This window comes from Phalacrocorax carbo, chromosome 7 (genome assembly GCF_963921805.1).
Source record: "Phalacrocorax carbo chromosome 7, bPhaCar2.1, whole genome shotgun sequence".
Lineage (NCBI taxonomy): Eukaryota > Metazoa > Chordata > Aves > Suliformes > Phalacrocoracidae > Phalacrocorax > Phalacrocorax carbo.
The window spans coordinates 37,658,266-37,681,373 of NC_087519.1; the positions used below are offsets into that span (position 1 = coordinate 37,658,266).

The 23,108-nt window shown below is 48.0% G+C and overlaps 1 protein-coding gene across 3 annotated transcripts; it reads right to left on the bottom strand.

Annotated features, from left to right (window-relative positions):
- Positions 1-1,974: 1,974 nt before the first annotated feature.
- PCYT1A (phosphate cytidylyltransferase 1A, choline) lies at positions 1,975-22,900 on the bottom strand. Of its 3 annotated transcripts, none has more exons than XM_064457568.1 (9): positions 22,765-22,900; positions 16,212-16,352; positions 11,024-11,123; positions 10,298-10,414; positions 8,155-8,306; positions 7,265-7,343; positions 6,354-6,496; positions 5,129-5,317; positions 1,975-4,551 (listed from the first exon to the last, which is right to left on the bottom strand). In XM_064457568.1, exons 2-9 carry the CDS (start codon positions 16,326-16,328, stop codon positions 4,345-4,347), a joined length of 1,104 nt encoding a protein of 367 aa, XP_064313638.1. In that variant the 5' UTR covers positions 16,329-16,352; positions 22,765-22,900; the 3' UTR covers positions 1,975-4,344. The 3 variants fall into 3 exon arrangements, with proteins under 3 accessions (XP_064313638.1, XP_064313639.1, XP_064313640.1); XM_064457569.1 differs by having other exon boundaries at positions 22,741-22,891; XM_064457570.1 differs by lacking the exon at positions 22,765-22,900 and having other exon boundaries at positions 16,208-16,279.
- Positions 22,901-23,108: the final 208 nt, after the last annotated feature.

Consider the following 23,108-nt stretch of genomic DNA (forward strand, 5'->3'; position numbering starts at 1 on the left):
CCACAGCTGAGGAGAATGGCTCTACCTGGAGTCTCTGGCAGAAAGTGCCAGGGGAGACCCGAGGTCGACCCCTAGGGTTTTGGAGTCAGGAATACAGAGGGTTCAAAGCCTGCTATACTCCAACTGAAAAAAAGAGATATTGGCAGCATATGAAGGGGTTTGAGCTGCTTTGGAAGAGGTTGGTACTGAAGCACAGCTCCTCCTGGCACCCCGACTGCCGGTGCTGGGCTGGATGTTCAAAGGGAAGGTCCCCTCTACACACCATGCAACTGATGCGAGATGGAGTAAATGGGTTGCACTGATCACCCAGCAGGCCCTGCCCAATCAGAGCTCTTACATAATGTGGAAGGGGATAAAGTCCCTGTAGTGCACGTAAAAAATATGCTGGGGAAAACTGTCTGGGTTATTCCTGCCTCGGGCAAAGGGAAACCCACTTGTGGAATTGCTTTTGCTCCAGGGTGGTCGACCACCTTGGTGGGTGATGCGGAAAGATGGAGAATTGCAATGTACCTCAAAGGGATTTCACTTTGGGTGAAAAGAGCCAATGAACTGAATGGTATGCTGTTCATTGCTATATAATATTGTATGTCATCACTTCTGTGGTTGCTATATGCTGTATCAATGGTATCACAGTAGGAATCTCCCAAATCAACGGAGAATGAACTGTCATTAAATGGAGCAAAGTAAAACAGTGGTGGAACAAGGACTGACTTCAGCATGCAACAATCCAACACCACAAAGACCATCTGTCCTGCCCTGAAAGACTGTTACGATAGATGGAGCCCAAAGTCAGGGACTGAATGAGTTCAATAGACATTTTGTGGACATTTTCAGATATTTTAAAGCCGGGAGGGGAGGGGGCACAGCCAAGACAGCCGACCCAAATTGACCAAAGGGATATTCCATATCATATGATGTCATGCCCAGTAAATTTAACCAGGGAGAGTTGGGTGGGGGTAGCAGTGATCATGTCTCAGGGACTGGTGGCATCAGTCTGTGGGTGGTGAGCAGTGGCATCACTTCTTTTTTGTTTGGTGTCTCCCCCATCCCATTTTGGGCCCCCCCCCTTTTCCTTTTCATTATATTGTTATTATTACTATTACTGTTTTATTTTAATTATTAAATTGTTCTTAGCTGAACTCTTAAGTTTTCTTACTTTTACTCTTCCGGTTCTCTGGGTTGGGGGGAGCGAGCAAACGACTGTGTGGGGCTTAGTTACTGACTGGCGCTAAACCATGACACGGGGTCAGTCCAACCGAAGTCACCGCTACTGCCAAGCGTATTCGCTGCTCCAGCACCTGCCACTGCTTACAAGAAACAGACCACACAAAAAAGTCCCAACCCTCTATAAAACGAACAAAATCACATCAGTGCAGGCGTGTGCCATAATTTTCTTAAAAGATTAAAGACTATCTCCCACAGCTCTAAGCAATATGCTGCTGAAGTACCACACTCTTCATGTCTTGCTTCTAGCAGCATCCTTGGCACCTTTCAGCTTTGCCCTGCTGCTGCTGTTCTTTGCCATCAGAAAATCCTCTCCCAGGGGCTGGCTGCTGGTGCCAGCAGCCTCACACCCCAGTTCTATATAGGCACTGAGGTTGGGCTGTCTGAGGTAGGAGTCGACGCCTCTGTATTTAGCAGCATCAAACTTCACACATTCTTCAATGCATGCTAGTAAAGTTTTATTTTTCCAGTTTACCTCTTACTTCATGCTTAATTCAAGCATGTCTCTTCCAGATGCTTCTTTTGAAGAGCGTGGGATGGGTTAGGAGTGTGCAGGACAGCCCTGAAGCAGCAGCAACTGGGTATATCTGTGGGTAACAAGATGTTCCTGGAGAACTTGGCTCACGTGTTTTGCCCAAAGATGAAGCTCTGTCCTATGTCTGATAGGACATGGCAGCGCTCAAGTTGAGGTCAGTCCAGCGGTCCAGGAAGAAACAAAAAAAAAAAAAGTAAAAAAAAAAAAGACTAGCCTGGGATTTGAGTGTCCGATTTAATTTAAGTGCAAGGAGGAAGCAGGGATTATTGGTTACAAGAAACAGCTCTATTATTCCAAGCTACATGTAAAGCCATGGCTGGCTTCTTACCAAGCACCCCAGGTTTTGCAGAGAGACCAAGAAATACATTAAGGTCTCTCTGCAGAACAAACCACCATCCAAAACACCATTGTCCAAATTTACAGAACACTCTTGCATAACTTGTGTTTAAAACAGTAGTAAGGCTCTAAAGCAGCCTGGCCTTCGTGATCCTGCTTGGGAAAGCAACACAACACCCATACTGAGGGAAGGGATGGTGGGGAAGATGAGGGAAGAGAGAACATGGGTGATATAAAGTAAGTACTCTACCACTCATAAACCAGGGAATTAACAACTGGCTTGCACCAAGTGACCATTATTTGCTCCTTACAGCTTAAAATCCACAGCAGCCAGCCACGTTCCCAGAGCTGTGCACATCCCTGCTGAGAGAGGTCCAAGTGGCAGATGAGGAATCCCCAAAATACCCTTTCCCATATGACCTCTGGCCTCAACAGAAGCACAAGCCCTTTGGGCAACGTGACAAAGGATTAGCAGGATAAAAGGTGGAAAGAAGATGCAGCCTGCTCCTACCACAAGGCCACTGCGTCCCCTGGAAGCATTACACCATGCAGAGCCTGTGGCAGCACTTGAGAATTTGCCCCCTTGCACCTGTCGCTCCCCGAGCCCCACAGCCTGCTCTGAAGACCTTCCTGCAGTATTGCTGATCCGGCTCGGAGCTGTCCTCTGCTCCCAGCATTGCAGGACACAGGCAACTCAGCCCAGCAGCTCCACCCAGAGACAACAGATATCACAGGCAAACCTGAATAGAAAAGCAAGTGGGAGCTTCACAGCTACACAACACGCAGTCCAGTCCCTCCACCGCTGGCTGCTGGGACACACTGTACCAGCCTGCTCTGTGCACAGGCATGCAGCACTGGGAGGGCAGCTGCCCGCAGGGAGCCGCAGGCCACAAAGCTCAGTGTTTATTAAAGACACGATAGCAGGCACAACTTGGACCATGGTTTCAAACAAGCAGATTACATGTTTAAAATCTTAAAAAAGCTGCAGCACACTCTGATGCTCTTTCCTGCCTGCCTCAAGGAATGGAATAAGCAGGCACTGATTTGTGCATTTATTGCGCAAGCCAGGTAACCATCACACAGGACCAGGACCCTTCACTGGGGCAAAACGTGCCCTTCATCTGTCCAGCTGCACACACGAACACAGACAGCAAACTGGCTGTACGGATTCACGTTTTGTCCTTATAGCAGCGATTTCAGGGCACCAGTGCAAAGGACTGCTCCAGCCCTTAAAGCACAGCAACTGAAACACAGACAAACGCACAGAGCACAGTGTTGAGGGGCTGTTTGGACAGACAGTAAAACTTATTACACACCAGAGACTGGGACTTCTTGAAGTAGTACGTGCATTCACATCCTACCTGGGCTCTCACAAACCCAAGGAAATGCACAGACAGCAAGTGCCCCAAAGCAAAGATTCATTTTCTTTTCTCCAACAGCAACCGATGGCTGAATTTTAGCTCAAGATTTAGCAGTCTTGTTAAGATTAGCTGGAATGGCCTTTCCCTGGTAGCCCCTGTACAATTTGGAACTGCAAATGCCGCAGGCTTACAGGGTGCGTGACTCTCATGTTGCTGCGTGTTCTTCCAGGCTGTAACTCCTGCGTGCTAAGCTGGTAGCCCCCTGCCCAGCACGTCCTCACTGACATGCTGGGAAGCTCAGCTAAGAGGCACGCGAGCACTACAGGGTTGCTGGATAGATTCCTATTGGCTCCAGCGCAGCAGAGATGCCTCTATTTCCTAGAAGCCTCTTTACACCACTGCTTTCTGCGTGCCCTCAAGGTCACGCTGGTTGAGGAACCGAGGGGTCTTTAGTTTGGCAGCAGCATGAATACTGCCTGGGGGTGAGGGGAGTAAGACCGGGGAGCTGAAGGAAAGAAGAGACAGATGGGTCTTCCCACTCTCCCTCTTGCCTGGAGGTTCAACAAGGGAAAAGAAACCAAAACAAAAGCCACGCTTGAGTGCTATTCTTTGCGCTTTAAAAGAGTATTTTCTTAAAATATAAAACCATCTTCCCCCTGGAAACCACTAGAACGTAAACAATAAAAACGGGATTTGGGGACAAGAAGGGAGAGGAGGTTTGAATGTGCTTCCAGGCAGCAGCCCTTGCTAAGAGCAATGGGTGCCTCCAAGGCCCTACTCTCACCGTCAGCCCTGTTCCTATGGCTCTCTTGCTCATTTAGAGTTCTCCAGTGGGTTCAGCCTTAAGATTCCGTGATTAGCGGTTTGCAGCAAATCCTGGCTGGTAGCTTAATCCTCTTCATCCTCACTGATGTCATAGGTGACTGTAGACTCATTCCTGGAGCGGTTGGCCGGTGAGGAAGGAGGAGTCTTGGTTGAAAAGGGCCAGCGGAAGGAGGGAGATGGGGAGCGGTCGTGTGTGGGGCTACTGCTGGGACTCTGCTTTGGGCTGATGGCCTGCAGCATCCGGCCCTTGCCCTCTTTCAGCATGTGTTTCTAGCAATGGAAGCAGGAAGATAGTTAGCATGGCTCAAACAGCAATGGGAATAGACACTACTTACAGCTTGTGCAGCATTTATAGTAGTTGTGCCCCTTCAATATTTCATGCAGTGTAAGAGCAGAAAAAACCCAAGTGTTGCTCTAGGCTTCGGAAACTGCATGCAGTGTAATCATCACCCATTTTCTAACATGAAGTGCCTGCAACATTTACCCAGCAGCACAGGAGAACCTGGCAAAAACAAGTAGCTTAAGATTCATCCCATGCCAGTGACAAAGTGACCGCCAACCTTCTGGCTGCTCAGAGGCCTGCAGGACACAGGCTGGAATTTACAGGCTGGCTTGTGGGACACGGGGACTTTACATGCTACAACCACAGCTGGTGTTATCCAGTTGGCAAGGGTAAGGGCTCCCTGTAAACAGGATGCCCAAGCCTGGGACAACTTGTCTGGGGACTGGCAGCACACTGAGCACTGCAACAAACTGTAAACCTTTGCTCTGCATACCGTGGGCTCCACAAGCCCTACAATGACTGCCAAGCTCTCCAAAATACCCTTTCCCCAGAGTGGCTCCTTACCAACGCGCCTTCTGGGCCAAACATCTCCAGGAAATTGCCAATGAACTCCCGGGACTTCTCTTCCCACTTCTGAATGAGATCGATACTCTTCTCCTCCACTTTCTGGACAAATTCCTTTGACTTCTCCTCTACATCCTTCACCCTCTTTTTCACCTTATCCACGCGCTCCTGGAGGTGGTATTTCTTCTCCTGTACAGTAAGCGGTGGATCAGAATACAGCTCACCAGATCTGAGTGGCGACCACCTCTGCTGTGTTATTACACTGAACTGCTGTTTAAGACTCAGCATCTCCATTAGCCTCGTGACACTTCTCCTTCACTTCAGTGACACTTCTTCCCTAGACTAAATGGCAGACACAGTGGGGCTGTGAGATGCTTTGTGGCAGGCACTGGGGCAGTACACAGAGCGAGACTAAACCCAGAGATAAACACTATCTAATAGGAGTGCATGGAAGAGGGAAATATTTATACAACATACAGATTAGATTTGAGTGACCTGCTGTAGGTCTTTCTGCATATCACAATAGCACAAGTCTTCTTGCTGGGCATTTTTGAAGAGTTACATGCCAAAGAGAGGCCAAGCAGCCGTTACCTCTCCTGTTTCAGTTTTTTATTCAATTATATTTTAAAAAATAGGCATAGTATCTCAGTGATTAAAAAAATGTTTACTGCTTAACTTCCAACATCAGAAGAGCCTTGTGCCATGTATTCTGCTTGTGGCCTACAGCTGCTCAGCACAGGATCAGAGCATGTCTTTCTCTCCTACCCAAGCACTGCTGCTCCTGCAGCTCCAGGAAGGGAATAGTACAGTGACAACAGGATCAGATTTTATGCTAACAAATGACTACCTTAAGAAGGTGGCTGTGGGAAGTGGAGAGAGATGAGACACAGCAGCTGCTGCCAAGAACAACCCACACTTCATTCAAGAAAACACACGTCACCACACACCCTGCCTCCAGGTCTTTCAACAGGTAAAATGTTGACACTTCTGACAATGGAGCAGTATTAGCAAAACCCCAAGTTCCTCTGGGTGGGTCCCAGAGGCAGTTTCAGGGTCAGAAGTAGTCTAATTTCTACTCCAAGGACACTGGTTTGGTGCAGCTGCTTAGCTCTGCAGACTGGCCTTTTCTGGCCTATGGCAGGAGTGTGCTACCACTAGACAAGACTCTCCACACTCTCTAAGATTCTGCTTAATGCAGCTTGTGGTGAGACACACTTCAACTCACGTTTATGAAGCTGACATTGAGCTCTTTAGCTGTGTAGCCCCGCTGCAAGTTCCGTCTGGCATAAACATCATAGTCCCGCACAATCCGGGTGATGATATCTGATGTTGAGATCCCCTCAGTCCTCTGAGTTGGCGCAAACATGCCTAAAGTTGGGGAAAAGGACCCAGGACAGCTGTAGCAAGACACATGGCAAAAAGCTGCTGCCACCTCTATTTTGAAACAACCTCTCCTGTCGAGAGTTCATTTCCTAACTGTCCTCACACCACCACGTCTTTGTACTTTAATGTACGATAACAGGGTCCTCCTTTCTGGGACTATGAGGAGGACCTAAGAAAGACCAAAGCATGTCAAAACCATGTCAAAACACCATGTCTTCTAATGAAAAGCTCTCCACTTTTAGCTGGTTTAAAGACTATTGACTATAATCCACTGCGTGTAGAATAGTGTGGTGACAAGGACAGGACAAGGGGTCCTACAGTTTAGTGGGTGGAAATATAACAAGATCTGATAGCTGGGTTTGGATAGATTTAAATAAGCTGCACCCCCACTGAGTTTTACAGCAAACAGCTAGAGGAGCCACTTTGCTAAGTTAATAAGATTCTTCATTTGTGAGAATCCGTAGGCCAAACTGTATTATTTTTTCAAAAGGTGGCTGTTAATTCAACCACAATAACTAGATTGGAAGCAGGAATTAATGCTGGGCAATGCTTGGCCTGGGACATAGAACAGTTCTAGCCTTATGAAGTAGGGCTCAAAGCTGAGGTTTTTCCTGCTTTCAGAGCCTCCTGGGCAGACCTTGCTCCCAGAGGGCCACTGCAACTTCCCTAGGCGTAACCCTGCCATACAGGGGCACAGGAGAAGCTACAGTGCATCTTTGACAGGAAGCCCGGGAGAATCTGATCCAAACCCACCTGCTTCTTTTATATGCTTATAAACATCATCACTGCCAGCAGAAGAATAGGGGATGTCATCGTGTGCAACAAAGTCGATCTGAAAATTAAGAAAGCAATGCGAGTCACATTTTATATTGAACATGCAGGTCTCCTGCTTTCTGTCAAAGGATGGTAACTTTTTGCTCAACAACCTCCCTGCAGGGGCATGACAGAAAACAGCAAGACACTTTCCCCTGTTAAAAAGCAACACAGAGCAGTCCCAAGTTCTCACTGGCAACTGCATATCAATTTTAAGCACGCACCAGAGAGGAAAGGCTGGGACTAAGGACACGGCTGTTTTAAGCTCTGCAGAGAAATGGCTAGTTAATGGCAACAATGGTAACCTAAGAAAACTCCCCTGGAGACTCCTTCACCTCCTAAAGCAGTTCAACAGATGTTAGAGGCTCCTTTCGCTTTATCTTACCAACTGATAAAAGACTCTCAACACAGGCTGCCTGGTCTCCTGCTGCAGGGAAGTTGAGGTAGATATAAGCTGCTCCTGTTGTAAGCAGGGAGTTAGACCAGATGCCCTCCAGAAATCCCTTCCAACCCATGTTATCCTCTCCCTACTGCGTTTCACACCAATCTGTAACCAGCATCAACTTCTGTAACAGTGAGAACCCTCTCAGGCTTTTTCACCATGTCACAATCTCTACCTTATTTTAACATTACCTGCCAGCTCAGCAAATGCTTTTAGGTTGCCAAGAAACCCACTTGATTGCCATAACCGAGTTCATTCTATATTTAAGGAGTTTCAACAGAAACAGTTGCTCCGCAGAAGTTACCCCCATGGATGAATTCTTGCTGTACACAGCAAGCACAAAGATAGGCTAATCAAAATTCAGAATGGATCAGATGTCATAAATTACCCTGTGCTCTGCCAGGAACTCAGGGGTGAGTGTCCACGGTGCATTTCTCACCACTTCATCCACATAGCGACAGTGCTGCACAGCATCATACCGCTCATTTTCATTCATTACCGTGAAGCCCTTGAAGTTATGGGTTAGCTCATCACTGCAGACTGAAGAAAGAGGCACAGAGAAGAGTGAGCCTGAGGTACTTACCCAGTGCTTTACATCAAAAGGACCTTGCACACACCGCTGCTAAATCACCCCTGCAATGCCAGCTGCTGATGGAGGCTGGTGCTGGCACTTTCAAACCCAGCTTTCCCAGACACAAAGCACCAGGAACAGGGAGAGGTGCAGGGCACTAAACTCCTCAGCAATTCTAGGCAGGCTGTTCGGAGGATTTCTGCCCAAGCTGGAGTCCTACACCCCAAGTCCTCAAAGTCTCCAGAGCAGATATAGAACACAACTCTCCTGTATGAAATGGCACCTGGGGCTCTGTCAGGCAGAAACCTACTTATTAAGTTATGAATGTCTCAGGGCCTGGAAACTGAAGCCTATGGCAAAAAACCCAAAACATTCCCTAAGCTCCTTTATTTCATAAAATGCCATACCACAGTCTAGTTCTTGGAAAGTTGTATTAAAACAAGGAGTGAGTTCACAGCAAATCAAGTTAGCTTAATTATTATGTTCTATGAAAAAGTAAATGAACAGCTCTTCATAATCTGCAATGTAAAACATCAAGGAGGAGTGAGTTGTATTTGTTTATCAGACTCAATAGTAAACAAGGCATTACCAGTCTCACTGGTATCGGATGTATTTATGTCCTAAGCAAACATGATAAAGAGCGAGTGAGGCTGCTCCCAGCTTGGACCTTATGTTTGTTTGCGCTGTGGCCTCTTGTCTCAGTTCCTGGTGCAAGGGGAGCAACTCATTGCCCTCCACTTGCTCACCAGTCTCCCAGAGGCAGAGAGCATGGTTATACAGCTTACTACATTAACATGTTAGTAGTTTGACCTGAAGTTATTTTCCTGTTTGATGTATAACATTTATGTACATGGGGATGCCTGCAAGATTTCTAAGCTCAGAGTGTTTTGTAGGTTGGAGCAGCTATTTCAGGTCTCCTTCCCCCCTACCCCTTCCAGCTGCTACTGTAGCACACAAAAAATGCAGAAGTACAGCTATAAAAATGCCCTCAGAAGCGAGTGAAACTGTGAAAAAAGAAACAAACCACACAAAGATGTTATGATTGCTGTATCGCAGTATTGGAGTTTCATTTTGCTTCATGAAGCTAATGGTAGTTAATAAAACTAGTTAAAGGTATTCTCAGCTCTGATACTTCAACATCATTACACAGCCTGACCAGAGGTCACCTCCTGATAGACAACACACACACACTGACATATCTTTAAGGTGAGTGAAGGTACAGGCACAGAGGCACCGCCTAGACAGAGGCCAGCATATTACAGCAGCCAGAAGAAAGGGTTTCTTTCTCCCACTATATTCTTAAAGGAGACCTGGCTGACACACCTCTGCCAGATCCCCTCAGGCAGTCAGCAGGATATTCCTGGCATCATCTAAAGACTTTTGAACCTAACAGACAAAACGAGGGACTTTTATTTAGAGAAACAGGGTCTCACTGATTACCACGTGGCCAGGCACCATGTCCATGAAACCACCATTATCTCCACACTCCTAGTGGGACCTCTTTGGGATTAGCTATAAGCAATCCCCAGCAAAGAGCTGGAGCAGGGGAGTGACTCGCAGGGCAATACAGGTGACACAACGCTCAACCAGCCATGGAGGGACTGTTCCTCATTCTTTATCTGTCTCATTCAAGAGGCAGATGCTCAACTGCCCATAATGCATTCTGATACTCAGATGTGCAACTCACCACTATCTGTCAAAAAACAGAAGGGTCAAATTAGAACAGCCTGATCAGAAATCTTTTCCTTAAGTGCTCATTTGGCACAGGATATCTTTCTACAAACATATTAACTCTCAGTATATTGCACTAAGACTCCAAGAACATTTGGGTTAATGGGGTGCAGTGAGAGCCACTAAGGCCATAAAGACAAAAACCCTGCTATGCTGTCTGTATGCACAACCATGGATGGAGGTAAACTGTACTCCTATGACAGCCAAAGTCAACAAGGTCACTCCTTACCTCCGACAATGAGGTATGTGTTTGGGAAGAGGTTCTTCGCTTGCATCAAGGCCCGGGCATGTCCAGAGTGAAACAAATCAAATATTCCATCGGCATAAACTCTGACAGGGCGATCCACTGTGCCAAAGAGACAGAGAGACATTTGTGAAAATGTCTTCCTGGAGAAGCAGCTGCTGCTCATTCCTGCTTTTGGGGACCTCCTGAAACTTGTGGGGTGTTGCAGGAAATTGGCAGAATGCAGATCCATAGCCAGGAAAGACTTCTGAAGAGAAGTGGCTGGCTTTCTGCCTTCTCACATGGAAACAAATGTAGTGGAAGACAGAGTTGAAATACAACCATGTTCAAAGACAGACTCAAACCTACCACATATCCACTGAAACGAGGTGAAGGGAGACCAAGGGGAAAGCAAACCCTGGACATCTCCCTCATACGGAAATCCCAATGCAGCATTAACTTTGAAAAGGAAGACACAGACATCTATTTGCTTCAAACAGTCTTAATGGCGAAGGTATAGCTCCTCACATACAAAGGCTCCAATTTCAGTTGTAATGGCAGGCCCAATTTCACATGGGAACAGTTATCTAACCACCAAATCATTAAATAAGTCATTGGCTGCAAACCCAGTCTGACATACAAGGTTGCTTCAGGCTCAGGGGTATCAAAATCCCACCCATCCCTCCCCAACCTGACATTTATACCACCCTTCCAGTCTGTTTTTCTACTTACAAGGGGTCCCTCTCATCGCTTCTTCATATGTTACTCTGACGTATGGCTTGCTGTAATCGATTTCCACTTCATCTGAAAACGGAGCCGGTTCCCTCAGTCCCTAAACCACCAGAGAAGGTTGGCTGTGAGAATGCAAAGATGAGTGCACTATGTAGTGGCAGCACTGCCACTGCAGAGTCCTAGTCACCGAGTGACTCACTGTGTCTCCGCACAATTCAAACATATGTACCAAAAGACTAATTAGTGTTAAACCTCAAGACAGCCCTGCAGGTTGATTAGCCTGAGCGGGGGAGAGAGAGAGAGAAGTAGAGATAAGAAGGTGGTAGTCACACTGGACCCAAGAAAACTGGAGGTTCAGATCTGCAGCTGCCAAAAACAGACTTCTTGTGCAGCGGTTCACAGCAGCACAAGCCAAGCTTCATCAAACCTCACTGCTGCAGCTCCAGCTATGTCCACCCAGGCAAGACCATCACTTTCCTGTGCCTGAGTGCTTGTGCTGTCATGTACCAATTGTACCAGCTCCTTGTTCTGAGTACAGGAACAAGCAGAAAAGCAATACCAACAGCAGCACAAAATCCCTGGGAATGTGTGTATTGTCAGCCATTTCTGAGCCATGCGCAGTAAGAGACTGACCTTGATCTGTAGCAGACTATCTCCAGCTGCTGCAGGAAAACCCCTTTAATCTGCTAGCTTGACCACAGCAGTATGTTTAATCAGCAGCTGAGTCCAAGTATTGTTTCTGGTCTCCTCTGAATGGAAATAAAACATCTGCCCTTCCCATAACAGAACAAACAGCTCAATTTCCTTCTAGCTGGAAGGTATGGGGGCAGCAATGGATGTCTCTTTCCTTGGCCAGAAGACTAGGAAACAAGTTTGCAAATCATTACAGTGATACCTTCAAGCTGCAAAAAGCTAATCAGCAGTTTCCTCTTTGGCTTCCTGTCCCATTGCAGCATCCTGCCACAGTGCCCAGCAACACAGCAACCAGAAAGACCGCTGCTATTATTGCTAATGTCATTCCTTATCAGAGTGCTCAAAGTGAAGTGCAAAGGAAAGCAACCACTGATGACTACATTCAAGCAAACTGCTGAAAATCTCCGTTAACTTATTGAGACTCTAGTACCTGCGTTTCACACACCATCTCCTCTACCAGGATCCTTACTCTTAGGTAAGGCCTGCGCATCTCTCCTATCATCACTACCATAATACATGGGACTTGTGAATAAAACCAAATTCTTTGCAGTTTTGCTGGCATGTACCTGATATGAAGCTATGAATAAACGCATTGAAAAACCTATTAAAATTATCAGAGGATCACAAAGAAGTGTCCTCAAAAGCTCCTGCCACTGTCTTGCCCTTCCTCTGCAGTGCCTACAAGAGTCAGGACTTAACCAGGGGCACAATACAACAGGCTTATGCATAAGCAGGCTTGCTACTACCATCTGATTCTGAGCCTTTCTGCTTTAAGGGAACACTCTGCCAGCCAGCTGTTTAGATGTGAGCTGTAAAATCATTACCAAAAAGTAATGTCACAGTTAGGCAATACTATTACTCTTGCTCCAATAAATAACTCTTTCATAAAAAAAAAAAATATTCATAGAAATATTAAGGTTGGAAAAGACCTCTAGGATCACCAAGTTCAAGTATCAACCCAACACCCCCATGCCTCTTAAACCATGCCCTGAAGTGCCACACCTAAATGTTTTCTGAACACCTCCAGGGGTGGTGACTCCACCACCTCTCTGGGCAGCCTGTTCCAATGCCTGACCACTCTTGCAGTCAAGAAATTTCTCCTAACAGCCAATCTAAACCTCCCCTGACAAAACTTAGAGGCCATTTCCCCTCATCTTAATGCTAGTTACTTGGGAACAGAGACCAACACACACATCCTACTTTCAGGTAGCTGTAGAGAGCGATAAGGTCTCCCCTCAGCCTCCTCCAGGCTAAACAACCCCAGCTCCCTCAGCCGCTCCTCATCAGACTTGTTCTCCAGACCCTTCACCACCTTCCTTGCCCTTCTCTGGACACGCTCCAGCACCTCAGTGTCCTTCTTGTAGTGAGGGGCCCAAACCTGAACACAGTACTTGAGGTGTGGCCTCACTGGTGCCGAGTACAGGGGCACCATCACCTCCCTGCTCCTGCTGGCCACACTATTCCTGATACAAGCCAGGATGCTGTTGGCCTTCTTGGCCTCCTGGGCACGCTGCTGGCTCACGTTCAGCCAGCTGTCAACCAGCACCCCCAGGTCCTTCTTCACCTGGCAGCTTTCCAGCCACTCTTCCCCAAGCCTGTAGCGTTGCATGGGGTTGTTGTGATCCAAGTGCAGGACCCAGCACTTGGCCTTGTTAAACCTCATACAACTGGCCTCGGCCCATCGATCCAGCCTGTCCAGATCCCTCTACAGAGCCTTCCTACCCTCAAGCAGATTGACACTCCCACCCGACTTGGTGTCACCTGCAAACTTACTGAGGGTGCACTCGATCCCCACATCCAGATCATTGATAAAGATATTAAGCAAGACTGGCCCCAAAACTGAGCCCTGGGGAACACCGCTTGTGACCAGCCACCAACTGGATTTAGCTCCGTTCACCACCACTCTCTGTGCTCGGCCATCCAACCAGTTTTGTATCCAGCAAAGAGTACGCCTGTCTAAGCCATGAGCTTCTCTAGGAGGATGCTGTGCGAGACAGTGTCAAAGGCCTTACTAAAGTCCAAGTAGACAACATCCACAGCCTTTCCCTCATCCACTAAGCGGGTCACCTGCTCATAGAAGGAGATCAGGTTGGTCAGGCAGGACCTGCCTTTCATGAAGCCATGCTGGCGGGGCCTGATCCCCTGGTTGTCCTGCACATGCCTGGTGAGTGCACTCAGGGTGAACCGCTCCAATATATTCCCCGGTTCCAAAGTCAGGCTGACAGGCCTGTAGCTGCCCGGATCCTCCTTCTGGCCCTTCTTCAAGATGGCCATCACAGTGGCAAGACTCCAGTCATCTGGGTCCTCCCCTCTTAACCAGGACTGCTGATAAATGATGGGGAATAGCTTGGCAAGCTCTACTGCCAAGCAGGCGCCAAGCTCCCTCAGTACTCTCAGGTGGATCCCATCCAGCCCCATAGACTTGCGAGTGTCCAGGTGGTGCCGCAGGTTGTAAACTGCTTCCTCCTGGATTACGGGGTTTTGCTCTGCTCCCCGTCCCTGCCTTCCAGCTCAGGGGGCTGAATACCCTGGGGGTAACTGGTCTGACTATTAAAGACCGAGGCAAAGGCAGCATTTCCTCATCAGCCTTTTCCTCATCCTCGGTGGCAATGTTCCCCCGCACATCCAAGAGAGGATGGAGATTCTCCTTGGCTCTCTTGTTGTTTTTCATGTATTTGTAGAAACATTTTTTTGTTATCCCTTACAACAGTGGCCAGATTGAGTTCTAGCTGGGCTTTTGCCTTTCTAATTTTGTCTCTGCATGACCTAACGAGATCCCTGTACTCTTCTTGAGTTGCCTGCCCCTTTTTCCAAAAGTGGTGAACTCTCCTTTTTTTCCTGAGTCCCAGCAAAAGCTCCCTGTTCGGCCACGGCAGTCATCTTCCCCACCGGTTCATCTTACAGCACATGGAGACAGCCTGATCTTGCACCTTCAAGACTTCCTTCTTGAAGAATGCCCAGCCTTCCTGAACACCTTTGCCCTTCAGGACTGCCTCCCAAGGGACTCTCTCAACCAGTGCCCTGAACAGACCAAAGCCTGCCCTCTGGAAGTCCATGGTAGTGGTTTTGCCGGCCCCTCTCCTCACTTCGCCAAGAATTGAGAACTCTTATCATATCACGGTCGCTAAGCACAAGACGGCCTCCAACCGCCACATCTCCCACCAGTCCTTCTCTGTTTGGAAACAGCAGGCCAAGCGAGGCACCTCCCCTGGTTGGCTCGCTTACCAGCTGTGTCCGGAAGTTATCTTCCACACACTCCAGGAGCCTCCTAGGCCGTTTCCTCTCTGCTGTGTTGTATTTCCAGCAGAGATCGGTTAAGTTGAAGCCCCCGTGAGGATAAGATTCCAGACAATAACCTGTGCACCTCTCTTTCCTTACTGAAATATGTAGGGTCTTTAAGAGGGACAGGGCGGTTTTCAACAACAGTCTAGAATTTAAGGGGTCTGTGGAATAAGTCACACAATGCCACAGGCCTCCATCCCCAATGCTTGTCTCCCCAGTTGTCACTGCTGGTGCTGCTCTTACTTTGTTTCTATCTGTCAAATGCCCTGGAACAGGACTGAAGTACTTGTGAAGAGCAAAATGTTATCAAAGAGGAAAGCTGCAACACATCACCATATTTTGCCAAGGACTATGACCCCAATATGACGTAGCGGGGATGATAGCTCACTTTTGACAAAGATAAGGAAAGAGCAACTAGAGCGCATGTGATACACAGGACAGCTCCAGGAAGAGGGTGGAGAAGAGTTGTAAAAAGTACATCATCACAATATCATGGCAAGGACAAGTTAAAGTCAACGCTGGCATTAACTGGCACAGATGCCCTTCAGAAGAGACCCCAATGGCTTTAGCTTGTTAAAGCCACCCCAAAGTTGATCTAGAAGAAGAAACCCTTTTGGCTTGGGTTTTGGTTTTTTTTGTGAACACTCCTGATGTATCAGCAACATAAATGCACTCTCCTGTCATACCAAGAGAATCAGTCATCTTTTCAGTGTTTCAGAGCACAGATTCAACAGATTGCTTCTGCTGGTGCTTACAGACTTCAAACCCTCCTGCATTTCCCCTGACTTGAACAGGACTGCTTTCTGTGAGGTGCATGAGTTATGTGCTTGTCTGGAATATTTCTGCCTCCCACTGGGTCACTTAAGAAAACCCACCTATGAGAAAAGAATACTTATTTCTCCATGGATATCTATATGCATGCCTGTTTGGGTTCAGCTTAAGTGACTACAAACAAGCCTGACACACTACAAAAGCAGCTTAGTGACGCTTGCCTCAGACCTAATTTAAGACCATGTTGTAAGTATGGTATTAGAATGAAGACAGGATGATTTAAAACTGCCTTTGCAAGAAGGATAGCTACTGTCATTTGCTTCTCCCCCTGTTCCTTTTGTTTTGTGTGTCCATGGAAAAACCATCACATTTATCCTTCTGCTGTTATGGCTCAACATCCTAATCTTGCAGGCACCTAAAGCTCCTATCTCTGCTTACTTACGAATGAGCGTCGGGACATTTTTGGAGGGATTCCATCCAGCTCCGTTGCCCCATTGGGGCCAGATCCATCTTTTCTTCTCTTTCGGGAATTCAGCCTGGAGGAGGTTGGCGGCTCCATCTTGCCAAGCACGTCCAGTAAGAACTGGAACAAAATGAAGGAGGGGAGTTAAAAAAAAAAAGATATTTCTTAGCTCTTCCAAAGCAGAATCAGTCAATGGGAGGCAGAGCATACAGAAGGTCAGTGCAAAGACACAGCCACCTAAAAAGGGGCTTAGCCAGTTGTATTTGGCATCAGCTGCCAAGGCTTGACAAACAGTGCCTGGTGGGAACACTGAATCATTTAATGCAACTTGGAGCTACTCTGCAGAGAGAGGCATGCAGCAGTCAGCTGGCTGGAGAGAAACTCACACAACAGTTGCAATTCAAGCTATAAATCATTGCTACAAGGCTTATTATGCTATTTTAGCATCTGAAAAGCAACCTAAGGATTAAGGCATGCCCAGTCCACATTCAGCCCTCCCCCAACTCTCATTCTGATGACTGCAAACACTCTTCTACCTTTCTGTACCCCCCCACCAACAACCAGCTTGGGACAGAAATAATCCTGGAAGTAAGCTATCCTTGCTTTTGAGCTGGAGTCATTGTACCTTCCCCGAAAGGGCCCCGGAGCATTAGGAAGCCCAGCACTTCACACAGCTGAAGCGAAGCTAGGGATTTATAAAAAGGCATGGCAGCAAACATTCCCTTTTCAGCTGCTTTATCTCTCTTGCTCAGTTGAAGTGTGTAGCTCTCTGGCACAGCAAATGGCACTTCTGACCTGCCGTTCCCAAGAGCAGCATGACCCCTCCACCCAGGAATGACACTTAGGTGTGTGCCTCAACACCCTAATAACAAAAGCCATTTGGAATTTAAAATGTGTCCTCACCCACATGCAGTGGGTGTGCTGGAACACATTAGGTGGGGCGAGCGCGAGGTATGAGATACGGCAGATGTTCCCCTGAACACTACCCCTCTCCTTGGCAGAGAGTCTCTGCTGAGCATTCCTACTCAGCATGAGCTGGGACTGTCCTCAGTAAGGGCTGCTGGGCAAAACTCTGCTGTTCAGCAACCAAGTGTAGGCTTTGTGGAAGAGAGCTAAGAAGCAGATTCAGTGTGCTTGATCACTCAAGCACAAATGACTCCAAGTTGAGGAATGTTCCAAAGTAAGGAGTCAAACACAGTTTAATAATGCACGAACATACCACTCTCCCCACCTAGCATCAACAAGATGATACCTTATGAACAGCATTAGGACCAAACTCAGCTGAACTGGCTTTGGGCTACTTACGTGTAGGTATCCCAGCCTGCCCTGCTAGACCTGACACAATGCACTAAGAACAGGTAAAGAGAATCTTAGGTGAGTGAGGAGCCAAAAAAATACTGGGAGGAAGACAAAAGTGACAGCAAAGAGCAGCCACAAGAACATTTCAGAACTGCATGAACCATCCAGCACTCGCTCCATAACGCCTGGGAGTCAGGTTCGCCAAGTTTTCCCCATTCCGGTAATTAATTTACTATTTCCTAACAACAGACAGACATAAGGGAGTGTGCAAAAGCAATCTCAGTCCAAAAGAGTTTGCAACCCTGATCTCAAGTCTTCAAACACTTAAGCAAACATTTAACTTTCAGGCGAGATCTGTGCTATAAATGCAGCAGCTTCCAGAGTGCCTCTGTGAAAATGACACCAGTAATTCTTAGGTTTTGCAAGGTGCCGTCTTGCAAGCACATTCTGTATCAGTTATTTACTTCACCACCATGCTCCTGTCAGAAACCATCCAGTTCACAAAAAGCAGCAGACCTCTCTCTGGCTCAAGTAAACCCTGCATTCATGGAAACAGTGGGGGGAAACAGGAGCAGATTTTCTTGTTACTTGGTCAAAATAATTTCACTGTTTCAAGTCACCTGCTGGTCTCTGACCACTCACTTTCCTTCCCTTTGGAGACAATTAAAAGGTCTGTTAATATTCTGAACCACTGCCCAGCAAAATACTAATAAGCACTAGCAGAGGCTTTGGTGCTGATGGACATAGCAGCCTCCACCCACAAACCAGTAAAAGCTCTTCCCATGTTAGCTTGGCCATTCAGAGCAATCAGACTTCTTGGACACAAACACACTCTCTACTGAGTTATCACCAGCATCTTGCTGCTGAGCCAAAGAACTGCAGGTTACAGCACAAGGCAACACTGCGCTTTATGCTGATGTACAGCAGCACTGTCCGAGCCCAGGAGAAATATCCATCAGCTTCTTCCAACCCCTCCCACACCCATACCATCCACTTTCCCACACCCTAAATCACTCTTCCACTTCTCAGGGTATACTTAGTCAAATGATGGCAAACAATAGTTCAAGTGAATGGATTTGCTTTGCATTAAAGAAGCAGCAGTGATCAGGCACCATCAGCCACCCAGCAGCAGCAGCAGCAGCTCTACATGATGTACCAAAGGAGAAACCTGCTTTGAAGACAGCACAAATACGCTCTATCTGCTCTGATGTTACAGGCTGGATGTTGCTGAAGAAGCCTCTGCAAAATCTGGAGAGCTGGGCTGGGCGCCTTGTGAGTGACGCAGCTCTGCTAATTACTTAAATTAATGGAGAAATTAAACAATAATTTTACCACCCTTCAGAGCTTAAAAACCTCTGTCCTGTGGCTAGTGTGTTTCTGAGAAGTCCTCCCAGCACCAAACTCGTCTTCATTAAAAACTGGGAACATGCTGTTTTTGAAAACAAACCATACCTTACTGCAATAAAGCTACCAACCTTACAATGTTTCATTTTGACCCAAATGACTAAACTAGCATCCCAAACAATTACTTACTGACAATAGGATCCAACATCTGTAGCTCAGCTTAACACATGAGCACACAGCTTTGCTTCTCCAAGTGCTTAAAACACTGACTGTTCTAAAATTAATTACATTTGCAGCAGATGGGGAAGGGGAAAGAGAAGATAACTCTCAAAGCTCATTCTGAAAAACTCCAAGGTAAAAAACAGACATAACCCAAAGAAAGAGCCCTGCTGTAAAATATTAACATCATTCTAATTTGTTTAAAGCATCACCCTCCTGCATTACTGAGTCTGTGCGGAACATGAGAAAAGTGCTTGCTAGGAGCCAAGTTAAGAAGCATCTCATTTGCGAAAGCCACGGGCAGATCACAGTCTCAGCGGCACTTTACTAAACACTTGGGGCTTGCTTTGCTTCTGAAACTTACTTCTTTGGTGCACAACCCCTATATCAAAGAAGAACCCTGCATCACCTGCCAGCTAGTTCACCTCAAGAGAGAGTTGTACGGGCTCTGCGAGGAGCAGCTAACTACCAGACAGAAGAGTTGCTCTCCCTATCAGGGAATCACTCCTCTCAGTCCCCAAATGCAGATATTGAATGAAGGAGTGGAAACAGTCGAAGGGAGAAACAGCAATTTTCTTCAAACTGTGGCAGTAACAGCCTTCAGAAATCCTCCAGTACTTTCCTGAGAGTAATACTGCAAACCTCGGGTCATTTCCCACTAAAATGCAGCCAGTTCTGGGAGGGAAGAAGGATGAGCATTGATTACCACGAAGGAAAAATAAATAGCATCAGGGAAGGAATTTAAAACTTCTCCCTTAGTGTGAGTTAACTACACCATCATCCAAGCTGGAATTTAACCACAATGCAACATTAACACCTCTGACAGATGGAGAAGGTCAGAATAGGTGCAGCATATCTTCTTGCTTGGCCAAAGCCTTATCTCACTGTCTGCATCTCCATGGACAGTACTGATTTATTTTTTTTTAGCCTTGGTGGTGTCAGAGAACTGCCTGCCTCATACTACACCAGAGAAGCAGATGACATATTTCTGCACCCTAAGCAGGCTGAAGGCATGAGGACCTGGCCCATCTACATTCTTTGTGTTTTAGATGTCCCAGGGAATTTCTTGAAGAATATTATCTGTAAATCTGCATGCACTAGCAGGATTTCTTCTGCCACTTCCATCACTTTTCACTTGCAGATTTACACTTCAAGGCAAAATAAATCCTGCTACTTAAACTCAAAGCCTGTGCAAGACGAGAGCTTACTGCAACAACTCAGTAAATGCTCCAGCCCAAAGCTGCTGCATTTCCCACCAGGGATTCAAGTCAGCACAAGACTGGTGCACTGGAGCAGTGAGGCCCCTCCAACACCCATAGCTCCCAGGCTTCCCGGGTGCCACTGCCTGCTCCCAGGATCCCCTATTATCCCTCTGAACTTAGAAGGTGTTGGCACAGTCAGATGTCATGTGCTGCTTTGCCTACAAGATCATTCCACTTAACAGGAGCAAGCCATTCCTCTTCTGCTGACTCATCTGCATGCAAATACTACTAAACTTTGCACTCTGCCAGCTGTCTGCAGAGAATTGCCTTTACACATGGACAGCACGTAAGTGAGAGCCTTGGGGAAAAGGAAGAAGTCCTGTCACTTCAGATAATTCCCCTGTCAGGCTGCAAAGTATCCAAACCACACTCCATTCCTCTGTCATGGGGAGAAGAGAATCCTTTTCCCCGTTTTCCCACACCTCCAACCCCCAATCTATGATTAACCTTACTGGTGTGTATCCATGTAGAGATCTGTTGTAGACAGACTCAGAAGAGGTTAAAGACAGAAAAGTCATCACAGTGAGAAAGCGATGAAAGTGTTTACAAGATGGGGGTTAACCTGTACATCATTACTGGGAGAGGTCAGGATGTCTCTTCTATCCATGCTTAAAAATCTTGCCCAGTCTCCAAGGCAACTTCATTCCCAGCCCAGGCTTGCGAGGCCCAGATTCACCCCAATCTCCAGACTGAGAGCATCTGCTTAAAAACTGAGTGCTAATGGCTGTGACCCAGCCTGTTCACCTCCACAGAAGGCTGCGATTCTCCCCAGCAGGACTGCTCTCTCCACAGTCAGTATCTGCTCCATCTGGATAGTCTGAGCCCTCAAGTCCCTTATGAAGGTTACTGCTAGATCTGGCAGGCAGAGTCCTGCCTACACTTAAAACACAGTCCACTTCAGCTACTCTGGTTGAGCAAAAGCAGCTATCCTGCAGCGTATTAATAGTCACATGGATGTATAAAAGTGATTCCAGTTCAGCCAGTGCCACACAGCATCCAGACTTCTGCTATAGTGACTGAAAAAACCCCAAGCCTTGCATACCCTACTGCTACAGGCAGGCTGATAACATTTGCTCGAGCAGAGCCCAAGCATGCAGAAGATCTGGTACTCGTGTCCTGCAATCGAAGAAAAGATGCTGCTTTTCACCAGCAAAGTCCCAGATGGCTCAAGATAATTCTGTCTAACACCACCATAACTGAAAACAGTGCAGTGTGATCACCTAAGCAGCACTGCTATGAAATACACACATAAAGAGAAACTACTGGCAAGAACTCCACAAATTCACAGCCCTTCTGGGTACACCATAACCCTGAGGCACTGAGTGTGCTGGCATGCAACAAAGTCTCTGCTGCGGTTGTGGAAGGAGCAATAACAGGGTTTATGCAGAAGATCAGAGAAGATTTGGAGCCTGCCCAGGGACAACCAAGTACAAGGACAGGTGGTCATTCTGTCCTTACTTTTGTGCTCAGTTGCACAGTGTTTTGCTTTTAGGGCTTAACAACTGAGCCTTTTGAGACTTCAGGAGGCAATCTCCTTTAGCAGATTTACACATCAATGCCAAATCCTTACTCCAAAAATTACTGTTTGTGGCTCATTCTACAGTAATTTCAAGACAATTACATTGCTGATCTTGGATGAATAAACTTTCAAGTAATGAATTTTAGTAATTCTGTATATACAGCAAATTTCTTCAGGAAATAAAGCACAGGTATTTGTCATCTGAATTTCGAAAGCAAATACGGTGGCTGTCCTCAGGCCCAGGAGTCCTGTGGATGGAAACCCACCAGTACCTGCTTCTGACCACGCTGGTCTTTGCCAGCCGCAGGCTGGGGGACCTGGTGCTGCGGGACCTGGTGCCGCAAGGGCACAGGGTGGGTACAGAGGAAGGAAGGCCACCCTGCAGCGTCCTGCACCTCCCTCCGCAGCAAGCGAGGGCTACCGAGGAGCATCGCAGCTCACAGAATTCCTGCAGACTTTAATTACAAAACCATTAGACGGAGCGGCCAGGACTCTGGTGGACACAAAAAGCGCGTTAGAGAGGATGTGTGCCTGCACAGCAGCTAGGTCACACCTTCCTTCTCCGCAGTCAGGGCCAGCTCCTCGTTGTTCTGCCCTGCTCTCCCCAGGCCCTGGCTGCGTCCCCTGGGTCGGGGGATGTCCCCCAAAGTCCCCACGCTCCAAGCCCTAGAGGTGCACTCTAAAACTTTCCCAAACCCCTGCCGCCCCCCCCCACCCCGCATTGTGCCCGAGCCCCGGCCTCTCCCCAGGCCCCCCCAAAGGGGCAGCAGCGCCCCACGCCACCCCCAGCAGACACTGCCCCCTTGCCCAAAGCCAAGCGCCCCGTGTCCCCTCGCGCCCCCTCAGCGACAGACACCCCCCCTACCAGAGCGCCGCCGACCACACGCACCTCCGCAGCCCGGCACAGCCCGGCCCGGCCCCGCTCCCGGCGCCGGCCCCGCCCCGCTCCCGCCAACGCCAACGGGGCGGCGGGCGGAGCCGCTGCGTGTCGGCCCGGAGCGGCAGGAAGGGGCCGGCCGCGCCCCGGGAAACCGCGCCCGCAACCTCCGTTCCGTCTCGCAAAGCGTCCCCCCCCCCTTCCCTGCCCGCCCCGGGGCTGGTCTCGTACGGGGGAGGGTGCCCCGCGGCTCGGCTCTCGGACCGCGGCCTGGCGGGGCGGGGGGAGGCGCAATGGCCCAGCGGAGGTTTGCTGCCCCGGCCCACAGCCCTGCCCTGCGGGGACGGGCAAGAGCG

What these genes read in the sequence shown, in the direction of transcription:
- PCYT1A (XM_064457568.1), bottom strand. Translation starts at nt 16,328, where the DNA reads ATGGAGCCGCCAACCTCCTCCAGGCTGAATTCCCGAAAGAGAAGAAAA. An exon ending in AGCGATGAGAGGGACCCCTT is followed by an intron (nt 10,415 to 11,023) that starts GTAAGTAGAAAA and finishes TCTTTGGCACAG; the next exon opens with TGGATCGCCCTGTCAGAGTT. An exon ending in AGTTCCTGGCAGAGCACAGG is followed by an intron (nt 7,344 to 8,154) that starts GTAATTTATGAC and finishes CTTAATTTTCAG; the next exon opens with ATCGACTTTGTTGCACACGA.